Source organism: Bos indicus, chromosome 20, assembly GCF_029378745.1.
Source record: "Bos indicus isolate NIAB-ARS_2022 breed Sahiwal x Tharparkar chromosome 20, NIAB-ARS_B.indTharparkar_mat_pri_1.0, whole genome shotgun sequence".
Taxonomy (NCBI): domain Eukaryota; kingdom Metazoa; phylum Chordata; class Mammalia; order Artiodactyla; family Bovidae; genus Bos; species Bos indicus.
This window is the reverse complement of record NC_091779.1, coordinates 1,902,164-1,923,063: the sequence shown is the minus strand read 5'-3', so window position 1 is coordinate 1,923,063 and position 20,900 is coordinate 1,902,164. Positions and strand designations below refer to the sequence as shown.

The 20,900-nt window shown below is 49.9% G+C and overlaps 1 protein-coding gene across 1 annotated transcript in view; it reads right to left on the bottom strand.

Moving 5' to 3' along the window:
- Positions 1-5,889: 5,889 nt before the first annotated feature.
- The window catches only part of DOCK2 (dedicator of cytokinesis 2), a 458,208-nt gene continuing 443,197 nt past the window's right edge, over positions 5,890-20,900 (bottom strand). Inside the window, exons 47-52 of the mRNA XM_070774484.1 lie at positions 16,167-16,304; positions 11,638-11,765; positions 10,355-10,526; positions 9,217-9,337; positions 7,549-7,691; positions 5,890-6,462 (exon numbers count right to left, since the gene is read on the bottom strand). Coding sequence (XP_070630585.1) covers positions 6,400-6,462; positions 7,549-7,691; positions 9,217-9,337; positions 10,355-10,526; positions 11,638-11,765; positions 16,167-16,304 — 765 coding nt within the window. The 3' untranslated portion in view covers positions 5,890-6,399. The remainder of the gene's footprint in view (positions 6,463-7,548; positions 7,692-9,216; positions 9,338-10,354; positions 10,527-11,637; positions 11,766-16,166; positions 16,305-20,900) is intronic.

Sequence of the window (20,900 nt, the reverse complement as noted above, 5' to 3'; positions counted from 1 at the left end):
CCCACAAGGGCCCAGAGCCGGCAGGAAGTGCAGACGTGCACAGGCCCCACCCACCGGGGACACCACCTCTGGCCTTGACCTTCCGGGGGCGGAGGAACGTGGGGAATCAGGCCAAGCAGGGTGAATAACCGGAGGCCCAGGAGGCAGCGGGGTCTGAACCTGGAGCACAGGGCCAGGCAGGGAGCAGGCAGCTCAGGCTCCAGAGCCAGACTTCTGGGTCTCAATCCTGACGCCACTCCTTAGTCACGGTAATATCTCAGAGAGCAGCCGATTGTTCTGGGCCTCAGTGTCCTCGTCTGTAAAGGGGGAAAGGCAACTCCCCCCGAGTGTTGTTCCGAGGACTGCATGCCGGGCACATAGCACATGCTCAATGAATGTGAGCGCTTGTCAGGGGCTCGGGAGCCTGAGGGTGAGGGGAGAGGCCCGTGGCCCAGCAGCTGGGACTACATGGCCCTCAGCCCGTGGACTTCCCTACCTCCTCTGGATTCCTCCTTCACAGGTTTGGCTGCTAGGGCTCTTGCTCCTTTCTGCACATAAAACACAACAGTTCCTGAGTTCCAGGGTTTCTGGAAGCCTGACAGGGTGAGGATTGGTCAGGATGGGGAGTGGGCTTCCAGCCTAAACTCTGTGCTACAGTTTCCTCATCTATAAATGGGGAGAGGAGATCGGTTTTCTGCCGGGGCAATGAGCTGCTTTCTCTGGGCCTCCTGTCCCGTCCCGCGGCAGTTCACCAGCGCTGTGTCTCAGTGCACTTTGGGGTTTCCCATTGCTGGCTTCTCTGCCCCCAGTAGGAGCTTCTGACTCCAAGTGGGAGTCTGGCCCCATGCTGGTCCCTCTCTGCAGCTCTGGTTCTGGTGAGCGTGAGGCTGGAGAAACATGAGCCAACACCGCCCTCTGGTGGCCATCTATTTAAAAGCAGGGAGCCGAGTGCAGAGACTGGGTGACCTGTCGGGTCAGTGGCCCAGGGTTTCTGAGCCCTTTAAATAAAGAAAAGGGTTCACAGGACCAGCAACAGCTTCATGGAGGAATCATGCCCCCGACTCTGGAAAAAAACACTTTAAATCTACTGTGAAAGAAATAGTGAGAACTGGGGTGGCAATGGGGCAAAATGCCTTAGAAGGCAGCCCGGGGTAAGGGTGAGGGGGCAGTTGGACTGATCTGGATTCAGATTTGCCTCCTCCAGTTATATATTCTGAGTGCCTTGTTGTGGTTTAATTTTTGAGTCTCTGTTTGTACGAAAAATGAGCATAACCAGGGTTAGCTCCCTCAAAGGGCTGTTGCAAGAACTGAATGAGATAATATAGGAAATGCCTCTCAAGGGATGCTTGGCAATACTAGTTCATTCTTTCACTTATTAGAAGACATTAACCAACTGTCTCCACAGCAGTAGCTCTGGGTGTGTGTGCAGGACACTGTCGGAGTCGCACAATGTGGAGGCTTACAACCTCCTGATTTTCCCATCTCTATGCAGTGTCTGCAGTTCAATTACTTATAATTTTTAAATCAGCTCTCACATTTCTTTTTTTTTCCTGCTAAATAAATTTAAAGAGAAGTTCCATATGATTTATGGGAATGGTTTATCAGAAATCAGTATCACTTGCCATAAATAAAATAGGGAGAATTGGCATTTTTTTTAGAGCTCACATCATGCTGGGCACAGCCCTAATCCTTAACTTGTTATCTCATTCAGTCCTCACCACAATTTTGTTTTTTTGGGGGTGTACTATAATTATCCCCATTTTATAGATGAGGAAACTGAGGCAGTACCAGCCTGAGCTTGCTCACTCTTTGCTAGGATGTGAGATCAGCAGGTCTTAGAGAGGTGATGAAACATACCAGCCAGGGACTTTTTCCTTGGAGAAGGCAAAAGCGTTGAAGAGAACTGAAAAGGGAGTGATTTTTCTCATCATGTGTGTGACAGGCTGAACAATGACCCCTCCCCAATAATGATTTCCAAATCCCTAGAATCTGTGAATTCTTCCAAGATAAAAGGAAATTTACAGACGGGGTTAAGTGACGACCAGAGAGACTGACTGTCCTGGATGATCCAGGTGGGCCCATTGTAATCAGAAGTGTTCTTCTAAGAGGGAGACAGGGGGAGATTTAATCACAGAGGAGGAGATGTACCAGTGGAATCAGAGACTGGAACCATCTGGCCACAAGCCGGGGAATGCAGAAAGAATGCCTTGCCACCTTTAGAAGCTGGAAGAGGCAAAGAAACAGCCAGGGGAAACTCCATAAGGAACTAACTATCATCTTGTGTGTGTGTGTTAGTCACTCAGTCATCCCTGACTCTGTGACCGCATGGACTGCAGCCCACCAGGCTCCTCTGTCCATGGGATTCTCCAGGCAAGAATATTGGGGTGGGTAGCCATGCCCTTCTCCAGGGGATCTTCCAAACCCAGGGATGGACCCTGGGTCTCCTGCCTTGCAGGCAGATTCCTTGCCATCTGAGTCACCAGGGAAGCCTAACTCTTATTTTGATTTTGACCCCAAGACTGGTTTAGGATTTCTGACCTCAAGAACAGTAGTAGACAAGTTTGTGTTGTTTTAAGCCACTAAGCTTGTGACTGTTTGTGACACCAGCAGCAGGAAGCTAGTATAAAGGTATGGGAAGCTGTGGCCGCATCCACTGAACATGCCGTCTTGTATCACCAGTGGCCTTTGCGATCCACCTGGAAACAGTCTTCTCAACAAGGAGTCCCCTCCCCTCATCCCTGGGGAAGGACAGCAGTTGGGCAGCGGCTCTTCTGGGTTGGGTCACTCATTCCTTTTTCACTCAGGACTCTGTGGGCTCTGCTGGCCGCTCTAGGCCTGTTTCTCCATCTAGCACATGGGGGCAAAGCTGTGTCGTTTTCAAGGTCCTGCTCTGCAGGTCTTGCCTATGGGTCCCACCTATGGAGCTTATTAAAATGCAGTCTTCCCAGGCCTGTGCCCCAGAGACTCTGACTTGTGGGGCCCAAGTGGTGCTGGGCACAGCCCTCTTAGGGAACCCCAGTGCACACCCAGGTTAGGGAGCCAGTGGGCTGGGGATCAGGTCATGGCCTGCCTACTATCCTTTGGAATCATGCCAGTTGACAGCCTGCTCCTTGGAGCCCAAAACATAAAGTCTCCGCTCCGCCATTTCCAAGTTGGATGACCCAGGGCAAATCCTTGTGCCTCTCTGGGCCTGTTTCCTTAACTTAAATTGAGACCCGATAATAGTCTATACTTCAGAGGGGGGGTTGTGAGAGTCCAACAGTTATTTTAAGTGCAAATTGCCAAGAGCAGTCCCTGGCACATAGTAGGTACTCAAGCGTGTTGCCTCTCAAAATATCAGCTGCCCAGCCTGGCATTCCAGACCCAGCCCACACCGGGCTGAGCTCTCCCGTCCCACGGCCCCACGCCCCACCTCCTCTCCGCGCCGCCGCCGCGGGTTGCGGCCACGTGACCGTCACGTGACTGCCGGCAAGTGCCTGCCTTTCCTGCTCTCCGTGTGGACCGCTCCGCCTCTCTCTCACCCCGCCTGGCAGACAGCCTCCACTGCTGGGCGCTCGCACCTGGTACGCTTTGCGGTGGTGCCCAGCGTGCCGCCTGACTTCCCTGGGGGCCCACAGCCTCTAGAGGGAGGGGATGGAGCTTTCTCCAGAGCTTTGGACCAAGCACGTCATACTCGTGGCGGGGAGAACAGGCTGTGAGTGCTGCCACAGCAGTGACTCTCCCACGTGTCCCAGTAAATCAGCAATCAGTGCTCACATTTCTTTAACTTAATGAATTTATTTTAAAGCTCAAGAATCAGTCTGCCAATGCAGGGGACACGGGTTTGATCGCTGGTCCAGGAAGATCCCACATGTTGTGGGGCAGCTAAGCCCGTGAGCCACAGCTGCCGAGTCCGCACGCCCTTGCACGCACTTCCATGTCCTAGCACGCCCTAGCGTCCATCCAAAACAAGAGACACCGCCGCACCTACAGGGTAGCTCCCTCTTGCCGCAACTAGAGAAAACCTGCTTGCAGCGATGAAGACCCAGCACAGTGAAAAATAAATAATTTAAAAAAATAAAGAAATCAGTTGATGCCTGTGTGGCTGGCACGGGGATCACCGGCTCTCATCTCTTGTCCCACGGTCAGGGTCAGGGTCAGTATGCTTACTCAGGGTCCAGCTGGATGGATCTTCATGTGACCCACTCTGACAGCAGATCCTAAGACCCCTGGAAACCACACCTGCTCAAGAGTAAATGTGCTCACTTAACAAAACTAGGCAACACCTGTTCATGGAAATCTACTGTTGTCCCAAGTATTAGTTTGGTGTAATTTTACATTGGTGTAAATTTTAGATTAGATTTTTTAATTACATGTAACACCAAATATGTTATTTGTGTTTAATTTTAAACTCTTTTTAAACTCTGTGTGAATTTGGGGAGTCTGCCACTGGGACATATTTTTCATAAAAGCTACTTCCTTTCCCCCCAATTTTATAAATAGTAAAAAATAACCAAATCCAACTATCTTAAGAATTTTCCCATTAAAGTCATTAAGAGTTAAGTCTGAGAAAAACAGTATGGTTCATTGTGCTTATTATTATAAGAATTTGGGTTAACAGCTGATTATTATAAGGGTTATTTATTATGAACCGCTCAGTGAACAGCAGACATTAATATTTTATGGAAGTCGTCTTCATGGTACCAGCTCTTGCCTCTCCTGCACTCTGTCCTGACCTCCCTGCCCCACCTGTCACAGGGGACGAATACTTAACCACCAATGCCTCTGTCCCTCACCTGACCTACTCTTCCTTCCTGAGTCCGCCTCTGGCAAAATCCTATGAAAAACTGGTGTTGGGGCTGGTCCTTGTCTCCCTGGAAACCCTTGTTATCACACCCTGAAATGTCTCTCATTCCGGGTCTCACCGCTCCAAGGGTCTTCCTCTACGCAGTGTCTAAGTTTCTCCACCTGCCACTCATAGGCCGTGAAGCCATGAAGATGCTCAGGCTGGCCCAGTTCCTCAGCTCCTCAGGGACCCTCCTCTGCTCACATGCACTCCCCTGCCCCTTTGCAAGGTGAATCCAGCCCGATTCCAGACCTCTGGGCACTGTTTGCTCACCTCAGGGCGCTCACAGTGCAGCCCGACCCCTCATTACCACGAGGACAGAACTCGCTGGAGGCCTTGTTGAGCAGAGAGTAGAAGCTGGACCAGGCAACAGGGCGGGGCTTGGAGAGGGGAGGCGGTGGCTGCCGGAAAGGATGGGGTGGACACCGGCGACAGCTGGCCTAGGCGTGCCGGTGCCCAAGATGCAGCACTGGGTAGAAGCCAACTTCCGGCCCAGCTGCCGGCGTATCTATTCACTCATTCAGTTGTGCATCTTTGGCAGTGTGGGGCCTAGTTGCCGTGTGCAGGATCTTGCAGTGGTGCGTGACCTTCTCTCTAGTTGAGGCGCCCAAGCTGAGTAATTGCATCCTGTGGGCTTAGCTGCCCCATGGCACGTGGGATCTTAGTTCCCCAACCAGGGATTGAACCCACGTCCCCTGCATTCGAAGGCAGACTCTCAACCACTGGACCACCAGGGAAGTCCCCAGATAGCGGTTTGATCCCTGCCGTTTTGTTCCATGTACCAAGTGTGTGGTCTTAGCTCACATCATGTCTCTGTGCCTTGGTTTCTCCCTCTAGGTAATAACATAAAGTACAAAACCATTAACCAAAAATAAAATAGTATTTAAATGAACTGAATTCTTGGAGAAGATTCGTGGGGGTAGTATGAGCGAGGTAGGCAGATTTTCACTGGGATGGGTGAGAGCCAGGTTTCATAACATCACTGGAGGCCCTGGGCCTGCCTGTCTCCTAAGCATCCCCAGGTGCTCCCAGTCCAGTCCTGGGCCTGAGGCGTTCGGTTGATGGATCTATGTACTGAGGCTTGCTTGAATCACTGCATCATTTTTATTGTCAGTAAGAAAAAGCAACACTTTGGAGATGGTCAGCTAGAAAAGAGACTGGTTATATTAAAAATGTAAAGTACAAAACTGTTAACCAAAAATAAAATAAAAGAATATTTAAGAGCTGTTCTGTTAAGTGCTAGGACTTAGAAAATGAAACACACACTCAAAAATATAGCTCCTTATATCTAATAAACTGGGCTGTAAAAACACGTGCCCAGGATGATGGGGAGACATTCTGGGAGAAGGCATCCTTGGTGGTTGCTTGTGTGGCTAAGAGTCCAAACGGGGCGTCATCACCCAGCCCCTGGGTGCGTGGGCCTGGCGATGCTGCGTCCATCACCACTGCAGTGGGGCCCGAGCAGCCGGGCTTTCTGAGTGCAGGCCACTGGTGGACGGGCTCCCCACTCTGAGGCATCAACGTCCCACTGCCTGTCTCCGACTCTAGAGGCCCCCATCCCTGTCTCCCCAGGCATGGCCGTGGTCAGCAGCATCTCACAGGTCGGTGGACGTGGAGTCGGAGGTCGGCTTGCCTTCTTCTGTAGGTTTGCCAGCCAGCTACATGGGAAAAGAGGATAAACAGACTCAGCCCGAGACAGGGTTCCCATGAGCCCCAAAGCAGGGCTCCCCGTCCCCCTCAGAAGGGCCCCTGAGCTGACCCCTGCCAGAGCCCATTGGGCCTGAGCGGCTGTGACCTTGGTTGACGTGACAGAGAGGCTGGGCCCTGCAGTGGTGAGAGCACAGGCTTTGCTGGTTCTGGGACCACGTGAACTTGGGCGGGTTGCTTCCCCAACTTCGTGTGCCTGATGAGACTCTCAAAGGCACAGAGGAAGGTCAAATGGATCATGTTTGGAAAGGGCCTAGCCTGGGGCCTGCTCAGTGCACACTCACAGGGGACGTGCGATTATTACAGCCACAGAGTCTGGCTTTAATGGATCCTGAGGATCAAACTGCTGGGGTGCCTTCCTGCATCTGGAGCAGACTGACGCAACAATGGGAGAAGGGACTTGAAAAGCCAGGGTTTGGAAACTAACTTTGAAATAGTAGGATTCTGCAATGTAAGTTGAATAGGAAAGTTCCTCCAAAAGAATGAAAAAGCACTCTTAGCTGCCCAGGACACCTGGCTGCCGTGGCTCTGACAGGAGCAACGTAGGATAACTCAGGCATAGGACAGTTCCAGGTGCTGAGTTCCCAGGAGCCCAGCACTGCCTCTGACACATTCTTGCGGCCCCGCGGGGCCCACCCTGTTCAGGGGCGCCCTCTGGAGCCCATAAGGAGAACTTCACTCTGGGCCTTTCTGGTCTCTGTCCCCACCCTGCGGGCCCTGCCCCCTCCCTGGAGGGGCCCCCAGGTGTAGCACACGCGCCCCACGCAGGGCCCCCCTCCCTGCAGGGGCCCCCAGGTGTAGCACACACATACCCCACACAGGTCCCCCCCTCCCTGGAGGGGCCCCCGGCTGTAGCACACGCACACGCGCCCCACGCAGGGCCCCCCTCCCTGGAGGGCACCCCAGGTGTAGCACACGCACGCGCGCCCCACGCAGGGCCCCGTCTCCTCCTCTGTCCGCGTAGCACTCTTCCCCTCTTCCCCTTTTCCCTTCCTCCTCCCGCCCCCCCCACCTTCCTCCCACAGTCCGGGGCTCACCATTGTCTTGAAGAACTGGTTCACTTTCTTCCTCTTGAGCGTCTTCTTGTCGCCGTCTGACAGCGGGAGGAAGGTCTGGCTGAGGCGGGGGGATGCGTTGGCCTCGTCCATCCCAGGCATGCCGACCACCGAGAGCGTGAGGGCTGCAGGGGAGCCGAGAGCCGCCGTGAGGGGTGGGCGCAGGGAGCGCGAACAGGGTGGATGGCAGCCAAGCGGGGCAGAGACAGGGTCCCGGGGAGCCGGCCGCGGGGCAGGCGGGAGGCCATGAGCATCCGCCAGGGCCGCGGAGGCCATCCGGCCGCTTCGCGGAGCCCTGCCTGACCCCGCAGACAAGGGCCTGCATCCTGGTTCCATTAAGGCCTCATCCAAGGGCTTCTGGGCTGGAAGCGGGCCCAGGGCTGGGGTGGGGGGCGGCACCGGGGCCCTCACTTCTTCACGAGCAGGGCCTTTTGCCCACGTCAGGGAGACAGTATGGGCCCACGCCTGTCTTCCGACACCAAGAACACAGAGTTCCCTGGGGGGAGAGCCTCTCCGATCAAGGTGTCATCTGGTGGTTAAGGCTCCTCAGCTTGCAGTCACAAAGGCTGCTCTGATCCTGGGCTTTGGCCTTGGGAACGTGGGGTAAGAGCACAGAGCTCAAGGGAGTGTAGGCCTGCTGAGGGGAGGAGAGCGAAATGACTGCGGGGGCATGCTGCCCAGGCGCTGGGCACCGGTGGGGACACTGTTCCTGGGCGGCCACTACTCAGGAGCTGGCATTCTCCAAGCCTCAGTGTCCTCATCTGTACAGTGGGGCTAATCACACGGTCTCTGTCACAGGTTTGAGAGGAGGCTTAAAGCAGCGCTCCCCAACCTTTTTGGCACCAGACACCAGTTTCATGGGAAACACTTTTTGCATGGAGTGTTCGGGGGGAATTGTTCAGGTAGTAACGCGAGCGATGAGAGGCAGCAGATGAAGCTTTGCTCGCTTGCCTGCTGCTGACCTCCCGCTTGCGGCCTGTTTGTAACAGGCTTCAGACTGCTTGGGGCTTGGGGACCCTTGGCTGAAATGAAACAACGAAGGAGGAGCATGTGGCACGGAGCCTGGCACAGAGCGGCTGACACTTGAGACTTGCCACGTGCCAGATAGAGCGCTCTTGATCTGGCTGCATCCCCAGTTAGGGCCCCGGGTCCCCATGTGTGAGTCAGCAAAGGCCTTCTATATGCTGCTGATGTCCTCACCAGACAGCGAATGAGTGACGGGGGAAACAGGCATCCGTGCATCGGACCCTCTGCAACTGTAAGGTGTGATGGCAAGTTTTGTAAGTTCTGGAAATAGCCTTCCAGGCCCCAGAAGGAATCGCCAGACTGAGAGACTTACCAGGGGCGGACTTCCGGTCCCTGGAAGGGGTGGACTTCCGGCCCCTGGAAGGGCCTGTCTAACTGAGAACCCAGGCCCACCTGGTGTGACATCTGGAGTCTCAATGAATCCTGAGGTCCAGAGTGACTGCAGCGTCTCCCCGCTGCCCCCAGCCCTGGGCAGAGCCAGTTGGGATGGCTTCACCCACCGGCGTACCATGAGCAGGGCCGCTTCCTCCGGAGTGCTTAGTGCTCTTTGCTCTGTAGCTGTGGCTCCCGCCCATCCTCACCCCGGCACCTCCATACCCCCGTGCTGGCGGTGGAGGCACATACCTGGGATAGTAGGCATGGACTGACTGGCAAAGCTCATCTGAGAGAGGATGGACGCCCTGGGGGCGACGGCCACGTGCTCCGAAAGGTTGGTGTCACTCATGAACTCGTGCTTTCTGGAGAGCTGGACGAATACATCACGCACACACGCGCGCGCAAACACACACACACACACACACACACACCACAGAGGCTAAGCATGAGGCAGCTCCAGGCTCTGAAAAACCAGTGTTAAGGGACTGGCATGGCTTCTTAGACTCGGCCTGAAGTCCCTCTGCTCTGTTTTGCATCACTCTATGTCAATCTACGCCACAGGCTGCACACTTCTCAACTGTGGTGGCACACACAGTTCCATACTGTACATACTGTACAACTGTGGTGGTGGCCTTCACCTAGACTCTTGTGTGAATGACACCCCCTGGATTGCGAAACGCGTTCTTACTTCCAGCCCTCTCCCCCTGGCAAGAATGGTCTCTGAGGCCTGCTGGGAAGCTTGGGGAGGATTCTTTATCTCAGCTGGTCCCTGGCCCTTTCATCTGGCAGCCCTCCCTTACCAGGACGCTAAATCCATCTTCCTATTCCAGGCTCCCAGAATGCTTTCAACAAACCTCTCTCTCGGGGGAAAGTTGGGGTTGAACCCAGGGCTGTCTGGCACTAAGCCTCATATTAAATAGTTATTAGTTTATAAGACAAAAACTCTTCAAGTCAGGGCAGTGAGAATTTCAGCTCTGCATGCTCAGCTGGGCTCTGGGTCCACGGGAGGAGCTTAGGAGAGACGTCACTGGTTAGACTGGCCCTGTGGTTGGGGACAGAGGGCTGAGAGATAGAAACACCTGGGCCAGCCTGGGAGGGTGACTCTCCCACACAGTGGTGGGCCAGGAGGCTACTCCCCAGCCTTGCAGAGTCCTGTGCGATGGCAGAAAGGACACAGTGACAGCCTGGGTCAAATTGCACTCTGTCACATCCAGGCTGCTGGGGCGCCAACCAGCACTTCACCTCCCTGCCCCTCAGACGCCTCATCTGTAACCCCACCCAACTGTGAGGCTTGAGCAGGCCACATCTCAGAGCCCCCAGCACTGTGCCGGACGTGCAGTGGAGAGCTGCCTGTGGTGTCAGAGAGGATCCTGCCCTGTCCACTCACCCGCTTCAGGTCCGACTCTGCTGACGGCTTCTCGTCTGCGAACACCACACTGCTCCTCTTGGCTCTCTTCTTGGACCTGCGCAGCTTGACCTCAGGCAGAGTGCTCCCTGGGGAGATGGGTTCCTCGTGCTCCACTTTTGGAGTCTTGGGAGGTGCCATTTCCAGGTCGAAGCTGAATGGCAAGAGGGAGAGCAGGAGAGGCTGCAGTTAGAACTTACTGGAACTGTCTTGCAGGGACCCAGGCTGACTGACCTGTCATTACAGGGCCAAGGGGTAGATAGTTCACCTGGCAGAGTTTGCAAACACTCAGAATACAGGGTAAAATAAAATGGAAGGCAGTGAGCCATAAGACTGGTGACAGGAAGATAAAACTGGTTAAAAATATGGACCTGGATTCCAGTCTGTGCCACTCTTGAGCTGAATGACTTTGGGCAAATCACTCAACCTCTCTGAGGCATGACTGCCCTTTATTAAATGGGGGTGTTTGCAGCAACGTTACGGAGTAGCCAAGAGATGAGGCCCAGGAGCCCTTAGCACATTCTCCCAGAGAGTGCGCCATCACAGGATCTTGTCAGCGCAGTAGCTGAGTTGCACTCTGAGTGGCTGAGCAGGGAGACCCGCACAGAGATACAGGGGAGGCAGGTACAGGAGGAGGAGCGGGGTGGGGGTGGGGGGGCGCGGAGGCAGGTACAGGAGGAGGAGCGGGGTAGGGGAGGGGAGGTAGGTACAGGAGGAGGAGTGGGGGGGGGCGCAGAGGCAGGTGTAGGAGGAGGAGCGGGGTGGGGGTCCGGAGCGGGGAGGCAGGTACAGGAGGAGGAGCGGGGTGGGGGCGGTGTGGGGAGGCAGGTACAGGAGGAGGAGCTGGGGGTAGTTGGGAGGGACGGAGCCCCTGCAGAAGGGAGCAGGCTGGCTGATGGAGACTGTCACACGCTGTGGCGAGTTCTGCGGGGCCCTCAGGAAAAGCCACATTCCTCTCGGGGTCTCAGCTGACCCCCTAGCAACGGCACAGAGTTCTGTTGAGGCCCCAGGTGAGGAAAGGCTTTCAGAGAGAAAGGCAGGAAGGTGGAGAAGAAAGCCCTGGGGCAGAAAAGGCAGAGGCTGTGCTGGAGGCGGGGCTGGGGCAGGGCTGCAGGGGGCGGGGCTGGGGCAGGGGTGCAGGGGGCCGCCTGGGGCAGGGGTGCAGGGGGCCGCCTGGGGCAGGGGTGCAGGGGGCCGCCTGGGGCAGGGGTGCAGGGGGCTGCCTGGGGCAGGGGTGCAGGGGGCCGCCTGGGGCAGGCACTGACCTCTCAGAGGTGGCTTTGCTGGGCGTGCTGCAGTCAGAGTTCAGGGAAGCCATGGAGATGATGGACATCTGCCTGTAGGAGCGCAGCATGGACCGCGGCCTACCAACGCGCCTGTCCTCGAAGTCGGGCTGTGGGGGCAGGAGCAGGAAGCAGGGGGTTAGCAGGCAAGCCTGATGTCCGGGCGAGGCCCTGGGGTACCAGGCCCTCCACAGTCCTGCTGCCTTTCTCTTCCACCTGGGCGGGTGGAGCCGTGGGGTAGGGCAGCGCATGAGGAGAGAAACATTCTGGCTGGTTGAGCCTCAGGGTGGTTGTTTAATAAAGAGTTCGTTAGGCGTTTACTCCTGGTTCCTGAGAGGTGATGTCTAAATTCTTACAGTTTCCCCTCTGACACTAATGTCTTTGTTTTCCACCCCTTTTCCACTGACGGGGAGACCCAGGATGGGGGCTGGCCAGACAGACCAACCTTGTGATTACAGGGCTGGTTCTCCAAGCCAGATAATATTAGCTCAGCATCCGGGGAGAGGAGGGGAACTGGAGATGGATTTCATGATGGATTCAATCATGCCTATGTAATGAAGCCCCAATAAAAACTCCAGACACTTAGGCTAAGGTGAGCTTTCCTGGCTAGTAATCATATATGGATATCCCAGTAGGATAAATATTGACTATGCCAAAGCCCTTGACTGTGTGGATCACAACAAACTGTGGAAAATTCTTAAAGAGATGGGAATATCAGACCACTGATCTGCCTTCTGAGAAATCTGTATGCAGGTCAAGAAGCAACAGTTAGAACTAGACATGGAACAACAGACTGGTTCCAAATTGGGAAAGGAGTTCATCAAGACTGTATATTGTCACCCTGCTTATTTAACTCATATGCAGAGTACATCATGAGAAATGCCAGGCTGGATGAAGCACAAGCTGGAATCAAGATTGCCGGGAGAAACATCAATAACCTCAGATATGCAGATGACACCACCCTTATGGCAGAAAGTGAGGAAGAACTAAAGAGCCTCTTGATGAAAGTAAAAGAGGAGAGTGAAAAAGTTGGCTTAAAACTCGACATTCAGAAAACTAAGATCATGGCATCTGGTCCCATAACTTAATGGCAAATAGATGGAGAAACAATGGAAACAGTGAAAGACTTTATTTTGGGGGCTCCAAAATCACTGCAGATGGTAACTGCAGCCATGAAATTAAAAGACACTTGGTCCTTGGAAGAAAAGCTGTGACCAACCTAGACAGCATATTCAAAAGCAGAGACATTACTTTGCCAACAAAGGTCTATCTAGTCAAAGCTTTGGTTTTTCTAGTAGTCATGTATGGATGTGAGAGCTAGACTATGAAGAAAGCTGAGCACCAAAGAATTGATGCTTTTGAACTGCGGTATTGGAGAAGACTCTTGAGAGTCCCATGGACTGCATGGAGATCCAACCAGTCCATCCTAAAGGAGATCAGTCCTGAGTGTTCATTGGAAGGACTGATGCTGAAGCTGAAACTCCAATACTTTGGCTACCTGATGTGAAGAACTGACTCATTTGAAAAGACCCTGATGCTGGGAAAGATTGAAGGCAGAAGGAGAAGGGGACAATAGAGGATGAAATGGTTGGATGGCATCACCGAGTCAATGGACATGAGTTTGAGTAAGCTCCGGGAGTTGGTGATGGACAGTGAGGGCTGGCCTGCTGCACTCCATGGGGTCACAGAGTCAGACACGACTGAGCAACTGAACTGAATCCTGAGGACACAGAAATTATACATTGGGGACCCTCCCAGACCTCATCCTATGCTTCTCTTCATTTGGCTGGTCGTGACTTGTTTCCTTTATAAATAAAAACTGTAATTCTAAGTACAGTCATCCTTCAATATCCCTGACTCCTTAGGACACCAAAATCCAGGGCTGTTCAAGTCCCTTATATAAAATGGCATAGTCTTTGCATGTAACTTATGCATGCATGCATGCATTGTAAGTCACTTCAGTTGTGTCTGACTCTTTGCAACCCTATGGACTGTAGCCCACCAGGCTCCTTTGCCCATGGGATTCTGCAGGAAAGAATACTGAAGTGGACTGCCATGTCCTTCTCCAAGTGAAAGTGAAAGTCGCTCAGTCGTATCTGACTCTTTGCAACCCCATGGATGTCCATGGAATTCTCTAGACCAGAATACTGGAGTGAGTATCCTTTCCCTTCTCTAGGGGATCTTCCCAACCCAGGAATCGAACCCAGGTCTCTTGCATTGCAGGCGGATTCTTCACCAGCTGAGCCACAAGAGGGATCTTCCCAACCGAGGGATCGAACTGGCATCTCCTGTGTCTCCTGCATTGACAGGTGGGTTCTTTACCACTAGCACCACTTGGGAAGCCCAGCTTATGCATTGATGCTGTTGTTTAGCTGCTGTCATGTCTGACTCTTTGCGACCGCTGAACTGCAGCACACCAGGCTTCCCTGTCCTTCACCATCTCCCGGAGTTTGTTCAAACTCATGTCCATTGAGTTGATGATGTCATCCAACCATCTCATCCTCTGTCATCCCCTTATCCTCCTGCCCTCAGTCTTTTCTAGAATTAGGGTCTTTTCCAATAAGTTGGCTCTTCACATCCAGTGGCCAAAGTATTGGAGTTTCAGCTTCAGTAACAGTCCTTCCAATGAATATTCAGGGTTGATTTCCTTTAGGATTGACTGGTTTGATCTCCTTGCAGTCCAAGGGACTCTCAAGAGTCTTATTCAACACCACAGTTTGAAAGCATCAATTTTTGGTGCTCAGCCTTCTTTTTGGTCCAATTCTTATATCTGTACATGACTACTGGAAAAACCAGAGCTTTAACTAGATGGACCTTTGTTGGCAAAGTGATGTCTCTGCTTGTTAATACGCTATCTAGGTTGGTCATAACTTTTCTTCCAAGGAGCAAGTGTCTTTTAATTTCATGACTGCAGTTGCCCTCTGCAGTGATTTTGGAGCCCAAGAAAATAACATCTGTCACTGTTTCCATTGTTTCTCCATCTATTTGCCATGAAGTGATGGGACCGGATGCTATGATCTTAGTTTTTTGAATGTCGAGTTTTAAGCCAGCTTTTTCACTCTCCTCTTTCAGCTTCATCAAGAGGCTCTTTAGTTCCTCTTCACTTTTTGGCCATTAGAGTGGTGTCATCTGCACATCTGAGGTTATTGATAACCTACATATATTCTTTGGTATAATTTAAATCATTGCTAGATTACTTATAATACCCAATACAATGTAAATGCTATATAAGTAGTTGTAAATATAATGTAAACGTAAGGTTAATAGTTGTCAGCACAGCAGATTCAAGTTTTGCTTTTTGGAACTTTCTGGATTCTTTTCCCCAAATATTTTTGATCCTTCCTTGGTTAAATATGCAAATAGAGAACCCATGGATATGGAGGGAGGGCTACTTCTTGAGTTCTGTGAAATGATCAGAACTGAAGGGGTGGTGAGAATCTCCAAACCTATAACCAGCTTGTCAGAGGTGCAGGGAACCCTGGTGTCTTGGTGAGGGGGTCTTGTAGGGGACTCTGCCTGTAACCTATGCAACGTGGCCTAAGTCTGGGTGGTTGCCATCAGAACTGCACTGGGTGTCGCACAGACAGTGTTGGAAAAGGCAGCCTGTCTTATGGAAAAACTACTGGCCTGAAGACAAGACACCTGAGTTCATCTGTGTGCTTTCCAGTACCTCACTTCCTGTCTCTGGGCCTCAGTTTTCCCATCTGTAAAATCAGAGGGCTGGACCAGATGGCCTCTGAGAGACTACACAGCCTTGACATTTTATGACAATACTTGCTGGAGAAGAGGATAAAAGAAGAGGTTCTGTGAGCACCAGGCCAATGGCCTCTTGAGGACACAGAGCTTGTTAGCGGCCACAAGTGCTGGCTTTGGAGGCCATCAGAGCCAGGTGCAAATTTGGAGCCTCACTTGTTACATGTTGTTGTCGTTTAGTCACTAAGTCCTGACTGACCCTTTGCAACCCCATGGACTGTAGCCCACTAGGCTCTTCTGTCCGTGGGATTTCTCAGGGAAGAACACTGACGTGGGTTGTCATTTCTTTCTCCAGAGGATATCCTGACCCAGGGAGGGAACTCGCATCTCCTGCTTGGCAGGTGGTTCTTTACCACTCAGCCACCTGGGAAGCCCCATTTGTTATAGCCTCTAGCAAGTCACTTAACGCCTTGGAATCTCTGGAATACACATGAGGCGTTAAAAGCCACTCCCAAGCTTGTTGTGAAGCCTAAATGATCTAAGTGCTTAGATCAGACCAGCATATAGTAAGTTGGTGCTTCATCAATGTTGCTTTTATTATTAGCACAATCTCTTGAATGTTCAGGACTCAATTTATAACTGGAATTTATCTGCAATGACTTTTAAGGGACCAAGTTTCCCAAAGGGTCCCTGGGATGGCTCTGGCACTGCTGGTTCTCAGGTCCCTCTCAAGGGCAGGCTCCTTTGCTCTGGTCTCTTCGTTCTCCCTGCCCCATCCCACCCATTTCACCCTCCCTGTCCTTGGGGACCAGCCGTACCATCTCTCTGACACCATATTCCTTCTCCACCTTCACTTTCAGGTTCTTGAAACATTCCTCCATCCGGTCGTGGAAAGGCCGCAGATTTTCTGACACCCTTCTCTCGTGGATCTTAATGCCAGCTCCCAGGAAGGGGATCTGGGGAGAAAAGTGGTAAACAATGAGCCAGAGGTTGGCCACCTGGCTTCACAGAGGGGGCAGAAGTCAAGTCCACCCGCTGAGAAATTGCTGAGGGCTTTAGGGTCTCAACAACCTTCAGCTGGGGTGACCAACCCTGGGAAATGGGAACATTGCATCCTTGAGGTTTGCTCTGAAAATAAGATTTCTAGGAGAAAGACCTCTGGTTGTCTTGCCTCATGGAAGGGTTGCACCCTCTCCTCCCGCTCCCTCCCATTAGAGGCTGCATGTTAGGGAAAGTCTGCATCTGGTGGCATCTACTGAGGGGCAGAGTGTGAGACCATAGGAGTGGGATCTCTGTTGCTTTGACTTAAACCCTTGTCCAAGAAGTTCTTGGAGATGCAAATAGAGTGTGACTGTTCAGAGACTGGGAAGTAGGAGAAGGGAAGGGCTAAGCAGAAAAGGCGTGGGCACAACCTGATCTTACAACATGTATCCGGTGATAAGACCGAAGAAAGACAGCTGAGTGTTCATATCATGGAGCTAAGGAGCCAATAGGGGACTTTTAAAGTGAAAGTTGGTCACTCAAATTAGTCCAACTCTTTGCGACCCCATGGACTGTAGCCCACCAGGCTCCTCTGTCCATGGAATCCTCCAGGCAATAATAGTGGAGTGGTTGCCATTCCATTTGCCAGGGGATCTTCCTGACCCAGGGATCGAACCCGGGTCTCCTGCATTGAGGGCAGATTCTTAACTGTCTGAGCCACCAGGGAATGGAATATTTTTAAAGTGATGTATAAGCCCTGGGAAGATGAGGGGGGAAGAGATGAGTCATGTGAGGCAGTCAAGCCCTTATTTATCAGCAGAGGAGGTCAATCCACACTGCGTGAACGGTAGATACAAGGATAGAAGCCAAGCCACAGTGGCCGCTGTGCGCTGAGAACAGCTGAAAACTTAGTAGTGTGATCTCAGGGAAGCATAATGAGGCTGCAAGGAGTACAATACTGATCACTTTGGAGAAAAAAAATGCTTTGATGATGGTGATGACCCCAAGACATTTCTGCCTCCTTCTCTTGGAGTACTCCGCCAAATGGCAAAGTGAAGGAGAGACTGAAATTCAGTGAGGCCAGGAGACACGTATGAACCTGGCCCAGAACAAGTCAGGTGGAAAGTGGGTGGAGGATGGTAAGTGACCTTCCAGGACAGAGGGGGAGGTGTGGTAAGGGGACAATCTGCTCTGGGAAGCCAGGAAGGGCGCAGGGGTTAGAGGCCCCTGGCAGCTCAGAAAGGCTAGAGTGGGCTGAGAGGCTGAAAACAGGGATGGATTGAAATTCTGTGACAGGAGCAGCTGGATGGCCAGGTCCCTGCAGCTTCATCTGGTACTGTGTCATATTTTCTCATTTCCTCAAGAAGCAGGAGCTTATCCTCTTGAATGATTAGAACAAAGAGCATCGAGCTAAGGGGTACCAGGCACAACAGAGGGCCGGGATGAGGAGCCAGACAGGAAACAGGGGGTTGAGGAAAAGTCTGCATACTGATAAAGGTGAGACCTTCATTTTTCTGTCTCCAAATTGCCAGCAGCACAGAAGCCAGGAGTTCCTTTGCAGGCAATAGCTCAAAGCATCTGTCCTGGAGAAAGTGAATCGCCCAGACGTGTGTGGATTACTCAGTTACGTATGTAATGCCATCCAGGTGACAAGGCCTTCTCTCATGCGCAGAGATATTCATTCAGCTTTTGAGTGCCCCCACTCTTAACTAGGAACAGATTGCCAAGGATCACCAGGTATTGAAGGAAACTCTTCAGTGTGAAAGACAGTGATCAGAAGCAAAAGATAGGAGAGCAAGCAAACACCGAAGAGGAAGGAAAGAGGTGGGGGAGAAGGGAGGAAAGGAAGCATGAATGGATTAACCTGGAAGAGACAGAAACAAGAGCGCCTAAGAAAACATTATTTAAAAAATAATTAATGTACAAATTAAGAAAAGGTTTTCTATCCATTAAACAGAAAAAGATATGAAACGAGTTGCCAGTCCAGGTTCGATGCACGATATTGGATGCTTGGGGCTAGTGCACTGGGACGACCCAGAGGGATGGTATGGGGAGGGAGGAGGGAGGAGGGTTCAGGATGGGGAACACATGTATACCTGTGGCGGATTCATTTTGATATTTGGCAAAACTAATAGAATTTTGTAAAGTTTAAAAAATAAAATAAAATTTAAAATTAAAAAAAAAAGAAAGGAATGATAATGGAAATACTGCATTAAAACTACTGAGATAGTGTTGTAAGTGGAGATAAATGTATAGTTTTAATTTTATTAATACATTTTAGAAAAGATAGAAAATCAATTAGCTAAGCATCCATCCCAAGATGTTAGTAGAAGAGCAGCAAATTAAACCCAGAAAGGGCAAAAGGAAGGAAATAATAAAAGTAAGAGTAAACATGAATGAAAAAGAAAACAAACTGAGAACACAGAGGATTGACAAATCCAAAAGCGGGTTCTTTCAAACTGATCAACCCCTTACAGGGCTAATCAAAAAGACGCCAACAGGTACCATAACCAACATCAAAATTTTAAAAAGGAGTGTCACTATAGGAAGTATAAGCATCATAGAAAGTCATAAGAGGATATAAAAAAGTTATAAAAAAGTTTATGTTAATAAATTTAATATTTGGATGAAATGGACAAATTGTTAGAAAAATACCGTTTACCAAAAAGGACACAAAAGAAACAGGAAATCTGAGAAGTATTAAATTAAATACATACTTTAAACCATTCTTGGCCTGTGTGGCTTCGCAGACAAATTCTAGCAAACATTTAGAGGATAAATAAATGCTAACTTTATAGAAACTCTTCAGAAAGGATTTTACATGTGGAATAATTTTCAACTTATTTCTTGAGACCAGGATAACTGTTATAAAAATTGATTAAGACTATTATAAGAAATGAAAGTTATAGGTTAATATCTCTTTTGAGCATAGATACAAAAATCCTGAAGAACATATTTTCAAATAGAATCTAGCAATATATAAAAATGATAATGTATTATACCCAAGTGGGGTTTATGTCATACATGCAAGGTTGGTTTAGTATTCAAAAATCAACTAAAATAATTCACTGAATTAGCGGGATAATGAAGAAACAATAGATATGTATCTCAATATATACATAATGTATCTCAATAGATACATAAAAGGTACTTGATAAATTAAAAATCCATTCATGACAAAGTAGCAAACTAAGCACTGAGTGGGACATCATCTTTAAAACACCCCACTCTGTGAGATATTGACCCTTGCCCTGATGTGGGAGACAGATGTCCTTTCTCTCTTCTTATACTTATCAGTGCAAAGAGGCAAGAAAAATAACTAAACTGTACAAGACTGGAACAGAATGAGTAAAACATTTTATATTAGAGATGACATGATTGTATCTGTAAAACATCGAAAAGAAACTAAGTGAATTTGGTAGGATTACTGGATACAATGTAAACATGTTAAAAAAATGTAATTATACTGACAAACAAAAAGAAAAAAGTTTAAAAGCAATCCTATTTTTAATAGTTAAAGATATCAAATCCCTAAAAACAAGTCTAATAAAAATGTGAAATATTTTTACTATGAAAACGACAAAACTTGTTGAGTGAAATTAAAGAACTAAAGAAAAGGACAGAGATCCCATGTTCCTGTATTAGAAGAGTCAATATCATGAAGCAAAAATTCTCAAATTAGTTTATATATTTAATATATTTTAATCAGAATCTCTGTGTTTGAGAGGGTGTTTAAAAATTGGCAAGCTGATTTAAAAGCTTATATGGAAATATGAAGGAAAAGAAAGAGCAAGACAAATTTGAAAAAGAAATGGAAGCTCTGTCACTGCTAGATCTCAAGGCTGACTATAAAGCTCAGTGATTAGAAGGAGAGTGGAACTGGTGCAAGCATGGAGTAACAGACCGCCGCAAGAGAACAGGAAGTCCAGAAACAGGCTGGCATGCATGCGATCAGTTTATGTCAAAGCGGGGGGAAATCGCCTTCACAACAAATGGTGCTGGAGTAGTCAGAAATCTGTATAGAAGACTAACAGACCCCTTACTTTTTGTCAGTCAAAATCAATCACATACGTAAGACTTCAGCACGAAGCCAGAGCATGTCCCAAAAAACAGCAGAATATCATCATGATCTTGGGGGAGTCAGTCTTCAAGTGCACACAAAAGTGATAATCATTAAGAATTTCATAAATTGGACCTCATGAAAGCTACAAACTGCTGTTCTTCAAAAATACATCACTGAGAAAGTAAACAGACAAGCCGCAGACTGAACAAAGGTATCTACAATGTGTCAGACTACAGTGTGTCAAAGACATATATTTGACAAAGAAGTCATATCCAGAATATATATAAACTGTTATGAATTATTAACAAAAGGCAATTCAGTTAGTAAAATAAGTAAAAGATCTGAACAAACATTTCACAGAAAGGTTATTCAATTAGCCAATAAACACAGGACAATGCGATGAGCGCCATTGCTCGCGAAAGGAAACGCAAATTAAAACTAAACTGAGAAAAAAAAAAAAAAAAAAGAACTAAACTGAGATACCCTCACAGCCAGCAGAGAGACTAAA